General features: G+C 42.9%; 1 protein-coding gene across 1 annotated transcript in view; it reads right to left on the bottom strand.

Moving 5' to 3' along the window:
- Positions 1-14,161, bottom strand: part of TENM4 (teneurin transmembrane protein 4) — a 2,254,482-nt gene that overhangs the window by 171,565 nt on the left and 2,068,756 nt on the right. The window contains exons 17-18 of the mRNA XM_084644861.1: positions 8,669-8,770; positions 3,823-4,017 (exon numbers count right to left, since the gene is read on the bottom strand). Of these exons, the coding sequence (XP_084500987.1) occupies positions 3,823-4,017; positions 8,669-8,770 (297 nt within the window). The remainder of the gene's footprint in view (positions 1-3,822; positions 4,018-8,668; positions 8,771-14,161) is intronic.

Genomic DNA, 14,161 nt, shown 5'->3' on the forward strand with positions numbered 1-14,161 from the left:
ACCCTGATTTAAGAAAACACATAAGTGTTTACTTAACTTGAAGCCTGAGCTTAAGTCCTGTGAACTTCAGTGGGATTTAAGCTCATGCTTCAAGTTAAGCACATGCTTACTTACTTTGCTGAACAAGGATATAAAAGAAGAAAGATGAAATGTTATTGACCATCTTTTTATTTCTGTACTTTTATTTAATCAAATATTTAATTTAGTCTTTTTGAATGTTAGTTTTAATAAGGTCAGTCTCTTAATAGAGTTGACAGACAATCCATTTGGGCATCCTACTTAAGAAGATCCTATTGCACAAGACTTCTATGCCACTAAAGTGCCTCTTAATTTAAGTGGTGCAAAGAGGCCTTCTATTGACTGACTGCTCCTGGGTGAATTTCATCCACCAACTAAAACATGCAAAACCACAAGGAATGGAGGAACTGATCATTTATTTATATAAAAGCACATAGGGCAAGTGAGAGGAAGAAATGTCCCTTCAAAATATTCCCATCTCTTGAAACTGTCGGTGGCAGTGCCCTGCGGATCAATGAAAAAGTGTCAGGCTAAGTTGCAAGGGCAGAGTTGCCCAACTACTGGCTCTAATACAGCAGAACACAACGTGGTCACAGCAGATACTGACAGTTTGAGGTTGTTTTCTTTCCTTTAGGGTTAATGAGAATTCCAACCACCTGCTTAAGATCCAGACACCTTGAAAGGAAACACACCAGCCCATTAAGCTACTCTGATCAAATTCCCTGGATTCACAAAGCCTTCTGACTCTGACAAGCAATGGCTCAGCAATTACTATCCTGAGGCATGCGAGGGTATTTTCTGTTTCATAGGTTCCTGGCCCTCTGCTTATAGCTGAAACAACCTTTCAGAATCACAAGATGCTGGAAAGGATGAGCCTATAAATCTCTTCCACTATTAGTGAGCTGGGAGCTAGGGTTCCAATTTTAGCTTGAGACCCTTGGAGCCCTGGCCCTGTTCTTACTCAGCAGTAATAAGTACAAAAGAGACTAGGAAACAGACTAACAGAATCCTAGGTTCTCAGCAGATGGTTTGAACACAGAAAACAAAGATCACAGGCTAACTGACAAGAGGCTACCTCCAAGCAATTAATCATTCCCTGTGAAGGTCGATTGGGAAAAAAGGTAAGTTTTAAATGAGGCTCCATCACAGAAGGCCAGCACTCTGCTTCCTCAGCTCTAACACACAAGATTATAGAGGGGGAATGTGTGTGTGTCAGAACCCCCCATTTATCATAATCCCAAGACCATTTTTCATGTTGAAATGAGCCCTTTCAAAAGATGTCACAAACAATGGAAACTTTAATCTTGCCCTCAGTAGCCATCTCTCTTTAAGCGTTCTACACTGTGGCAAGGACCCTGGGACAGGAATAGGGACTTATGCTCTCTGCTTTTCTTGCTTTGGTGGTTTGAGGATAATGGTACTTTTTTCAGGGAGTTCTGCTTGATAAACTTCACCACTTAGCTCAGGAAGAGAGGGAGGGTGGGGAAAGAGGGTACAAAGATAAACACAGAAAACCCACAAACAGTTGAGTTTTGCATATATATTTGTTTTACAGGTTGGAAAACAGCCTGAATTGTCTAATTCCTGTTTAGAAAGTGTCCCATTTATAGCTTAAACCTTTTGCATAACCTTTGCCAGTGAGATAAATCAAGCAGCAAGTAATTTATTTATTTAGTACCCAAAAAGTAACTTCTCATTTTTCATTGCTTAAATTTGTTCGTCCCCTGCTTTAAGACCTGTTGGCTTGGCCTATGCCTTATAAAATATGGGGCAATAAAACTTTAGAAGAGTGAAGAGAACAACCTATGTAAGATTGTTAACTGATGTTTTATACATATTGCTGAACTTCTACGGGGGTGGGGAATAGGAAGAAGAAACACTAGTAAGAAAACTCACTATAAACAAGGAATAAGGATTGAAGCGACACCAAAGAAACTGAGAAATAATAAAAGGAATCAATACCAGATGTCCTTTCATGAAAGAGAAATAAAAAAGTAAACACAATTTAAAAAAATGTATATAATTAGATTTAAAAAATCCTACAGTTTTCCTACATGGCATATTGCTAGGTTCATTTCCCCCGCTCCTCTTTGTGGCATAATACAAATTATATTTTGCATATGAAAAACAAATGTATAATAGAAAAATACTAAAACCTCATAAGAAAAATCATGTTCTCTTTGTTCCTCGTTCTTTTTCATGTTTCCACCTAATGGGACTTTGATACTGTCCCCTGCCACAGTGATAATATAAAACAACTGAACTGGGTTTATTCCACTGCTTCAAACGTGGCTGGGGAAAGGAGGTTCATATTAGGAAAAAAAACAGATCTTGCTCTGTGTTCCGTACATTAAACCTCGCTGACATCAATAGGGTTACTCATGCATTTAACTGAGGGCAGAATCTGACTCTGACTCTTAAATAGTTTCCATTTTTCCACTTTTGTTTAGATACCAGTGATGATTTAATAATGAAGAGATACAGTGACCCACTTAGTAAATCTTTTCAGTAATAATAACTTGAGTTTTCTCTGCTTCCCAGATCTATTACACTGTTAGCATTTTTTAGCCAAGGTAAGTTTTCTCAAGAGATGGCTTAGTAGCCTGGAATTTACACCATCACTGTATCCAACTAATTGTCACTGAGACACAAGCCATCTAATGCCAGAAGCTCAACCCAGAATTCATTTTATGCTTCTAAGAAGTGCCATTTGGGTACCGGAATCCAGCTCAGGTTATTCTCATTGCCATTGTATAAAAAGTAACCAGCTGAGGGGATTCTTTAGCTCATACTCACTGTAGCAAATTGCAGGTAAATTATGGAGTGACATTCACTCTTGTCCAAAGGTCATGTCTGAAGCCTATGCACCATTTAAGGGGTTGGATTGGCATTTGTGGAAAGATGAATTAAACCCAGAATGAACTGTCTTTGGGGTTTTCGGCATTAAATTTTCAGAAGTGCTACACACTTACAACTTCAAATGAAGTCACAGTGGGAGCTATGACACCTCTGAAAATCAGGCCCTTCTGCAGATCTCTAAAACTGGCTGATAGGGATAATTTGCAAATATGGAAACAATTGTCCATTTTTTGTTTTCTTTGTTTGTGTTTGTAAAGAACTGTTGCATTAAGAGGTGGTTATGAACTGGGGAAGATGAACATTTATCTTGTTCATGTTCCATGATGGCAGATATGATGATTACCTGCACAAACGAATTAAAGTGCTTATCAGCACCATACTTGGGAGTCACAAAAATAACTGTAAATGGAAACAATGTTTCAGGGCTCATGGGAAGTGAAAGAAATTTATGGCAGATCCACTGAAATCATATCTGGTTCTGAAGTTGAGCTTAAATTCATGTCCTGAACACATCTACGCTTTTAAACTTGAAAGAAAGCAGGGCCTCTCACATACTCCATCGCTTTATATATGTAAGCAACCACGATCACTTGGCATAGCATGCCAGAAAAATACCCTCTTAAAGTTATTATATGTTTAGATGTGTAAATGGAAATGATGCTTTAATAAGAACATTTGAACGTGTGATCAGGTGTTCTGACCCTTCAACCAGGTCGGTCTATCTGAAACATTTGATGGCTTTTCACCCAATTACTGCACAAATATCACAGATTACCACAAGCTATTACAACATAAGATTTTAGTGTTCCATCCATCTGTTATATTTCTAAGGTGCCTATTACTGTGGTATCTAAGTGCCAGAACTATTCAGTACCGTCTTTACATATGTAATTATAGATCAGCAATCAATGCAAAAAAGGCTAATTGACTGTAACTTGCAAATACCTTCTTCGCAGCTCTCCCCCTTGTACCCTGGATTGCAGATACAGGTCCCCATGATGCATGTGCCATGATTATTGCAGGATACATCAATGCACTGGTTTGTTGGAACATCACATTCTGCCCCTTTCCAACCACTGTGGCATAAACATCGCCCTTTCATGTACTGACCATTTCCACTGCACAGTACTGGACAAGATGCTGAGGGAAATGGAAAAGAAACAGCATTAAAACATATTGTACCTATGTTATATGTGCGTGAGGAAAGAGGGGTCCAACTATACCCCTCTTTCCTTCCACTAAGGATAGCTCAAGGACCTATTCTCTTCTTCATATATACTCTCCCTCTGGGGTATCTCAACTCTGCCTTTAACACCAAGGGTAACACTTTTATATGGATCACACTCAGCTCTACATTGCCCCTGATTCACTCTCTGATCAGTTTCCCATCTGTCTGTCTGCCTGGAATCTCTTTGCTCTTGGTTCCCTCAGACCTTTGTGCTGTATAATTCCTGATTTTATGGTCTTCAAGTTCTTTGCTGAGATGCAACCAGAATTCTGCAGCCGATTATTCTCCCACTTCAGTTCACGATAGCGCATCGCCCGGTCCCCAGCCACCTTTTATGGCCATCAGTTTCACTAGTTTTTCCATCTCCAAATAAAATTCAAAACTGTCCTCTCGTTTTTCAAAATGCTTCTCTCTGAATATACGTCCTGCTCCTTTGGTGCTCACGAACTCCACAGCTCCAGTCTTGGGCTCCCCTATGCTCCTCAACATGACTCTCCTTTACTGCCATGTCTAACTGGAAATGAGATGCTTCCTCTCTTCAATACCATCTCAAAACCTAGAGAGACAAGGTGGGTGAGGTAATATCTTTTATTTGACCAACTTCTGTTGGTGCGAGAGACCAGCTTTTGAGCTGCACAGAACTCTTCTTCAGGTCTGGGAAAAGGTACTAAGAGCTAAATACTGTACAAGATTGCACAGATAGTTTAGTATAACACTGCACATCTCAAAACCTATTCTCTTTAGCCGGGCCCCCTTTGCCACAGTACTGCATCATTCCATTTTCTCTTCACTGAATAGAATTAGGCTGCAAGGACACGTGTATATCCCGGTTTTCTTTTGCCCACGTCATCCTAGATGAGAGCAGCTGGATAAGCATTAGCTTTCACGTCTGTTACTCACTAATGCATTTTCTGAACATTTTAGTGAAGAACACTATATAGAAATTGTATACAATACTACCGTCTGTATTGTAACCCACCTGTGCTAGACTTGTGCTGAATACAATGCCCCTACTTTACATTATTCCTGCATTTCAGTGCACACAGGAAGAGATATTCATTGTAGCTAAAGAAATCATCTCACTATCTGTTGCTATCCTCTCAGGATAGTATCACAATGCTTCTCCAGTGTTGCTTTCATGCCTCTCATTACAGGCAAGCCAATCTGAGTGTGTGAAAGCATCATGACAGCAGTGGCCCAATATAGTAAGTTACCACCACTGACATTGTATTAAACCTCCTTGATCTGCAATGGAAGATATTTTCCTGATTAAAATACAAGAGATTTACAAGGGAAAGGACCTTGGAAATGCTTCCTTGCTACTAAACAGTGTTTTATTTGCCTGAAATAAGGTACACTGAGAGTATGTGTCAAGTGCATCATTTGCAAGGTGATATCTATGTGCACAGCACAAGGCGTAAATTGGGTAAGATGTATTAGGTGCTACACACTGCCCAGAACAAAAGAAACTCTGTAATTTAACTTTTTAGCTGACCTGACTGAAGGTTTCCATTCACCTGTCTAAAATTTAAAACCCTGAATAATGGAACCTATTTCAAGGTACAGGGAGAAGACAGAGCCACGGTTTTCCGGAACAAGGACAAAGAATAATCCCCTTTAACCTGTGAGACTACACAGGTGCTGAGAAGGATTTACATGTGTTCTGACAAGACAGTTGATCACTCAGTACAAGATCAGATAAATTGCAGGCCACATGTGAGAAGGCTAGAGCGCTAAAGAGCCCTGTGTGAGAACACGTCCAGGATTGTCTCTAAACAGCTGCTGAGAATGACAAGGCAACAGTGATTGCAAAGTCTCCTTTGTTGCATCCCACAATTATAGGGAAAGCAGGGATTTTTGGAATTCTTTAATCCCTTCCCTTCGTACCTCATTTTAAAAACCATGTATTTTACCTGGACCGTTATAGATGTGGAATCTTTATAATTCAGATCCTAGCCAAACACACAGTGTTAAGGATGCTCCTCTTTAAATTATGGTAATTCCCTTGAACAAATACAATTGCAATGACCCAAACACACACCACTCATTGTAAAGCACAGCACTAGAGAATATCACTGCAAAATACTTTATTTGTTTGCATGGATTTTTACAAAATAAAAGAGCCCCTGTCCCTTGCTCTAGGAGACCTTGGGATCAATCCAACATTCTAGCTCAGCAATATAAATCGACAAGCCTTGTCTCCCTCATGCGGCTAAAACTAGCCACCCAGGAAAAAGTTAATAATGACCCCTTGGTTCAGCCCCTCATCCCCACTTCCAGCTGCTATAAGGCCTCATTGTGTTCCTTCCCACAAAAGATGAGCCTTGCAGCATGCAATAACAGACCCCACAATTTCAGGCCAAGCTGAAAAGCAAATTCCAAAACTGAATTAAACACATGGAACTACAGCCTGAGCATCTTTACTGATCTCCACAGCAGCACACAGACAGAGGTAGTCTCTCAGGTAGGTGGGTCCCCAAGCCATTGAGTGATTTGCAGGCCAAAACCAACACCTTAAACTCCAGCTGGAAACCAACAGGCAGCCAAGCAGATCCCAGAGCACTGGTATCATGACTCACAGCAAGATGCTCCCACTTAATAAGTACCGCAGGAACACCACTGGCTGAAAATCCAACAGACAACACATTTTAACGTGGTGCAACTCACCACTGCGGTGCCCCCTGCTGGCTGTCCTGGGGATTAGCTCTGCTAGCCAGTGTGCCCTCTTCTGGTGGAGTCTTGCCACCATCACTTCTGCTCCAGGAATCCAGGTCACTCCCAGGATCACGGCACCCTCTTCATGACCCAGCCCTCCAGCTATGCCACACTCTGTGCTCCCCTCTTCTGGAAGATCTGCAGTCTGCTGTTCAGCCACTTCTCTCAGTGGCAACTGTGACCTAATGTCTGGTCACTTCCTCAGTGGCAATGCAGGGGGACCCTGGCCCGCCCACTACTCTGGGCCCCGGTCCAGGGACCCTGTAGATGGCCACCACCTGCTGTGTCCCCTACAGCTCCTCAGTAGATCTTCCTGTGCCACTTCCTGCCAGCCCCAGGACCCTCTTTGCCTTTGCCCTTGCCCCAGAGCCTCAGCCTGCAAATCCCTGCAGCCCACCAGGAGTTGCCTTTATCTTCCTGGGCCTCTGCCTGCTCTGCCCAGGGTGCTTGCTGCCTTCAGCCTGCAAGGCAGCCAGTCCACCTCCCTCCTCAAGCTCCAGGGAGTGACTGAAGCTGCTCTGCTCTGCAACCCTTCTTATATGGGCCAACCTGGCCCTGATTGGCTGCTCCTCGCAGCCCCTCTCTGATTGGCTGCTTCCTGCGCAGCCTCCCAAGGGCTCTATTAACCCCTTAGAGCCAGTGTGGGGCAGGCACCCCATCACACATATGCACAAATAGCAGCAGTCCCTCCAGATATTCCTTTCCACGTGGAGGCAGACAGTGTGATCTGGATCTACTGGGTTTTAGCCACAGCATTTTTTGACAATAAGAAGGACTCAAAACAACCAGATTAATTAAGATGTCCACCGCTCTAAGAACATCTGCTGATGGAGACTTTGCAGATGCCATGGTGGAGGTATAGAGACTCCAGTGATGTTTCTAGCCCTTGTGGTTAAGAAGCTAATGTGAACTGACTGTAACTTATACACTGACATCTACCTGTGTCTGCAGGCAGCCTGAAACAAGAGTTCTAAGAGGTGTGAATTGTCCCATTCATTTTACTGGATTGTGAACTCTGAAACCCACTGGGCCCAACTAGCTGAGCAGAGAACTCTGTGTGTGCATAGAAGTGAAGGGACCCTTGTAGTCATCCTTCCCCCTGGGCTGTGAGGAGGTGATATGAACAGGAGTCTCACACAGAGCCCTGTGCTCCTTTGGGTGCAGGTTTGCTCACTCTCTTTTGGGAACGCCTCTCACCAACCTTAAGACAGGGAGCACTGGCGTTGGGGCGAAGGTGGGTTCCTTGTGTGAGCAGTGCCTGTGTCAACCCCCTAAAACAGGGGTGGGGCCACATGTGGTCTCACATTCCTAGTGCCAGGGGTTGCCTTAATCTACCCTTGTCTGTCTTCCCCCACACTTTGGTTGCTGCAGGTCATCTATGGTAAGCCAGGGAGACCTCTGAGGCCAAAGGCAGGGATGAGGGTGCTTAAGGACCACCTTCTTGATGGTGGAGGACAAAGGATCGTTATAAAGTCCTGCTAATCCACAGATAAAGTGGACTGTTGGAGAAAAATAGTACAGCCTTTCTAAGCCACCTTTTCTCAACACATTCCCAAAGAGAGAGCTCCTGGTGAGTCATTATCCTCATTGTTTGCTCACATGCAGCTACGGGGTGGAGGAGTGGGGGGCTCAGAGGTTTGTGTCACTAAGGTTACCACAAGCATGGCAAGTAATAAACAAACAAACCCACAAAGACAATCATTTTCCACTCTACTGCACCATCACAATCTGCAGCAGGTTTACTTATGAAGAACAGAACCATGAGTGTACACCTCCACCATGCTGTGAGAATTGTAACCGGAGGCAATGACATGTATAGAAGTTACTGAAACAGATACAAATGCCTACCTCTGCCGCAGTCGGGACCCAGAAAGCCGAGGAAGCAATGGCAGGTCCCAGAAACACAGTCTCCATTCCCGTAGCAGTTACTGGGACAATTATCCACTGATTCTAGAAGATGAAAAGAGAATTGAGATACTTTCTTTAGGCAAGAGAAATCCTCTGTCTTCGACAGAGCCCATCAGCAGGACAGATAATTTAAAGTGTGTACACAATAGCACAGACTGTGGACAGGGAAACGCTCGTCTGAGCCAGATTCTTGAAGCTATGTTGATTTACACCTGCTGAAGTTCTGACCCTAACACTGTAGCCCTGCTTTTTTTATAATTAAATGGTCTGATTCGGAGACTGATGATCAACTACAACTCCCATGACTTCAGCTGGAATTATGGTTGCTCAGCTCCTCTCCAGATCAGGCTCAAAGTCTGGTAAGATACAACAACAAAATAACAGTTCTGCATTATTTAATACTATAAAAAATATGGTTCGGCAAACCCATTAAAACAAGTCAAAACTTCACCCAGAGTCTGAATAATTCCTGGTAACTGGTTTCCTCTATTATTTATTTTTCTATGCACTTCCTATTTATGATTTGACTGGAGACATGAAATACCAGAAACCTCCGGACAGAACTTGCTCTCTTGCAAGATCTCCAGACCAATTTTGCAGATTTAAGAAGCTTTGAATTTGGATGTATTTATGTGAAAAGAACAGAGTTGATCTGAAACTGGAATTTCCCCTAGACTAAGCGCACTACACATGCAAATTTGGAAGTTGGAGATGGTAAAGGCCTACAGGATCATCTTGTCAATCTCCCTGCTTCCCATAGTACATTTTCTAGTGTGTTGTGTAAGGTGCTATTTAAAGTCCCACACAATGGGACTAATACTATTTCCCTTGGGAGACAATTCCAAGCCTGATATGGTTTCAAGTTAACTCCATAAATTCCCTGACTGTGACAAAACATTAGATCGTCATCTTCCAAGAAAAGTTAATAGGCGAGGAAAATCATGTCTAGTGCTTTCTGTTTTGTAACAATGCCAGCTCAGAGCATAGAGTTTACAGTTTGTCTTTAATAAAAAGAAGCACATGGCTTATTAAACCTTATTTTTCAATGGCAAAGGAAATGAAAACCACTCTTCTCTGAACTAAAGTGTGTGTAAAGGTAGTATAGTTTTGTGTGTCCTGCTTGGAAAGATGACAACATATCACGGTTCATCCCAGACTACTATTTCAGATTTCCTCAAAGTGAAATGCATGATATACTGTATTATAATTGGGTTCAGTTATATAGGTTGGGAATGGTGGAGCACTGACAATAACTCTGCACTCTCAGGTGCTTAATTCATAGGGCCTTGTGGTAGCAAACCTAGCTGTAAACTTCCTGTTCTTCTAATCAGCTGAAACATCTGGAGCCAAGAGTGGCATTAGTTTCTGAACTAGACAGAAAGGAAGCCTATTTCTGATTGGCTCTGCCCTGATTGATAGGGACGCCTGAAGGTCACAGTAATGGACAAGGTGTAATTTAATCATCCATAGAGTGCGATCGCAGTTTTAAATAAAAACTGAGTTTCAGGCATATGTGTTTTAGGACTCCACCTATAGTTCCAGTAAGTCCTGAGCTTTATTGTGCAGGTAAAGAAAGACTTATCACTTCTCTGACACTGAGGTTCTCATGCTAAGCAGACATCCACTTTATGGTGTATGGAAATAAGACCACAGTTTTTAGTTAACACTCTCGGTCTGATTCACCACGCTGTTAATCCAGGGGAGTAATGCAGTAGTAATGCAGGCACTCAGGACCTTTATCAGTTTTGACATTGCTGCAGCCTTCACCGATAGACTTACATATCTATCCTGACCCCAATTAAAATTTCAATTTAGCCTATGAATAGTTGCTTTTCATAACTTTATTTATGATGCTTGTTCATATAGGTGTGATTCCATTCCATTGCCACAGCAAAAGATCCTACTCAGGAATTTTTGTAAACTTTCTAAACTACTACATGCCACAAGGGGCCACAGCAATGGTTCCCTCAACCCACCCAGCAATATTGTTAACCTATCCAACTATACTCTTAGCCCAGCAGAAGCAGCTGTCCTATCTCAGGGCCTCTCCTTCTGCCCCTCCACCCCCACGAACATGATACAGTTCTGTGGTGACCTAGAATCCTATTTTCGACGTCTCCGACTCAAGGAATACTTCCAACATACCTCTGAACAACATACTAATCCAAAGAGACCTCCCTACCAACACTACAAAAACAAGGATTCTAAGTGGACTCCTCCTGAAGGTTGAAACAGCAGACTGGACTTCTACACAGAGTGCTTCCGCCGACGTGGTGGGCTGAAATTGTGGAAAAGCAGCATCACTTGCCCCATAACCTCAGCCGTGCGGAACACAATGCCATCCGCAGCCTCAGAAACAACTCTGACATCATAATCAAAAAGGCTGACAAAGGAGGTGCTGTTGTCATCATGATAGGTCGGAATATGAACAAGAGGCTGCTCGGCAGCTCTCCAACACCACTTTCTACAAGCCATTACCCTCTGATCCCATTGAGAGTTACCAAAAGAAACTACATTTGCTCAAGAAACTTCCTGAAAAAGCACAAGATCAAATCCGCACAGACACACCCCTGGAACTCCGACCTGGGATATTCTATCTACTACCCAAGATCCATAAACCTGGAAATCCTGGGAGCCCTATCATCTCAGGCATTGGCACCCTGACAGCAGGATTGTCTGGCTATGTAGACTCCCTCCTCACGCCCTACGCTACCAGCACTCCCAACTACCTTCGAGACACCACTGACTTCCTGAGGAAACTACAATCCATCGGTGATCTCCCTGATAACACCATCCTGGCCACTATGGATGTAGAAGCCCTCTACACCAACATTCCACACAAAGATGGACTACAAGCCGTCAAGAACACTATCCCCGATAATGTCATGGCTAACCTGGTGGCTGAACTTTGTGACTTTGTCCTTACCCATAACTATTTTACATTTGGGGACAATGTATACCTTCAAATCAGCGGCACTGCTATGGGTACCCGCATGGCCCCACAGTATGCCAACATTTTTATGGCTGACTTAGAACAACGCTTCCTCAGCTCTCGTCCCCTAATGCCCCTACTCTACTTGCGCTATATTGATGACATCTTCAACATCTGGACCCATGGAAAAGAAGCCCTTGAGGAATTCCACCATGATTTCAACAATTTCCATCCCACCATCAACCTCAGCCTGGTCCAGTCCACACAAGAGATCCACTTCCTGGACACTACAGTGCTAATAAACGATGTTCACATAAACATCACCCTATACCGGAAACCTACTGACCGCTATTCCTACCTACATGCCTCCAGCTTTCACCCTGACCACACCACACACTTGTCTACAGCCAAGCTCTGCGATACAACCGCATTTGCTCCAACCCCTCAGACAGAGACAAACACCTACAAGAGCTCTATCAAGCATTCTTACAACTACAATACCCACCTGCGGAAGTGAAGAAACAGATTGATAGAGGCAGAAGAGTTCCCAGAAGTCACCTACTACAGGACAGGCCTAACAAAGAAAATAACAGAACGCCACTAGCCGTCACCTTCAGCCCCCAACTAAAACCCCTCCAACGCATTATTAAGGATCTACAACCTATCCTGAAGGATGACCCAACACTCTCACAAATCTTGGGAGACAGGCCAGTCCTTGCCTACAGACAGCCCCCCAACCTGAAGCAAATACTCACCAACAACCACATACCACACAACAGAACCACTAACCCAGGAACCTATCCTTGCAACAAAGCCCGTTGCCAACTGTGCCCACATATCTATTCAGGGGACACCATCACAGGGCCTAATCACATCAGCCACACTATCAGAGGCTCGTTCACCTACACATCCACCAATGTGATATATGCCATCATGTGCCAGCAATGCCCCTCTGCCATGTACATTGGTCAAACTGGACAGTCTCTACGTAAAAGAATAAATGGACACAAATCAGATGTCAAGAATTATAACATTCATAAACCAGTCGGAGAACACTTCAATCTCTCTGGTCACGCGATTACAGACATGAAAGTTGCGATATTACAACAAAAATACTTCAAATCCAGACTCCAGCGAGAGACTGCTGAATTGGAATTCATTTGCAAATTGGATACAATTAACTTAGGCTTGAATAGAGACTGGGAGTGGCTAAGTCATTATGCAAGGTAACCTATTTCCACTTGTTTTTTCCTACCCCCTCCCCCCCAGACGTTCTTGTTAAACCCTGGATTTGTGCTGGAAATGGCCCACCTTGATTATCATACACATTGTAAGGAGAGTGATCACTTTAGATAAGCTATTACCAACAGGAGAGTGGGTTTGTGGGGCGGGGGGGGGGGGGGGGGAGAGAAAACCTGGATTTGTGCTGGAAATGGCCCAACTTGATTATCATACACATTGTAAGGAGAGTGATCACTTTAGATAAGCTATTACCAGCAGGAGAGTGGGGTGGGAGGAGGTATTTTTTCATGCTTTATGTGTATAAAAAGATCTTCTACACTTTCCACAGTATGCATCCGATGAAGTGAGCTGTAGCTCACGAAAGCTTATGCTCAAATAAATTGGTTAGTCTCTAAGGTGCCTGTCTCTAAGGTTTTCTGTTTACAGTAAAATTTTCTTAGAACAGATGTTGACTGATTTTTACATATTTTATATACATATAAGGGTCCGATAGAGAGATCTTAGCTTAGCATTATGGCCTCAATTCTGTAAGCTTCATTCATGCTGAGCAGTATTTACACATGCATTTTCCTTGAAGGTAATGGGAAACAGGGATACTCATTTAAGTATTATTCAGCATGAAACAAGTCTCAATGTTAATAAAACACCCACGGAATAAGGAAATTTCCCATTCTTTTCAAGTTATGATTTTCAATGACTGAACAGAGAAGTTGCAGAGGAGGAGGAGATGGGTCCTTACAACTGTGAGGGGGCATGGAGTCTTTTGCATGTAAGAAAACAATCAATACAAACAACGAAGAGCACAGTCAGCATCTAAAGCACAATGCACCATTAGGCTTAGAACCCACGACCTTTGCTCCAAAACCACAGGCACCTACCACTTTACCCATTAATTAAAGAACAATCTCCATTAGTTACAGTAGTATTTAGAGTTTCTATTCTCTCTGTGACTGACACTAATGGGCAGCATGTAGTATTCACGTACAATTGTAAAGACCTGGCATTCCACATAACAGAGGGCAGGGAAACACATACATAATGACCCATGTATTAGATACAACCTTTCCCTCTCATGTACACTCAAAGTGGTATCATGATTTCCCACCTTCTGATTTCCCAGAATGCTACTCTGCAAGTGTGGCCTCACCACAAGTTACATCTTGACCATATTACTGAAATTCTGCTCCAGTTTTCAAAGGGAAAGGACACAGTCCTCATAATTGCAATCAAAGCCAGACAATAATTCAACACTTAGGAGA

The sequence above is a fragment of the Lepidochelys olivacea genome, assembly GCF_965140295.1.
Source record: "Lepidochelys olivacea isolate rLepOli2 genome assembly, chromosome: 1".
Lineage (NCBI taxonomy): Eukaryota > Metazoa > Chordata > Testudines > Cheloniidae > Lepidochelys > Lepidochelys olivacea.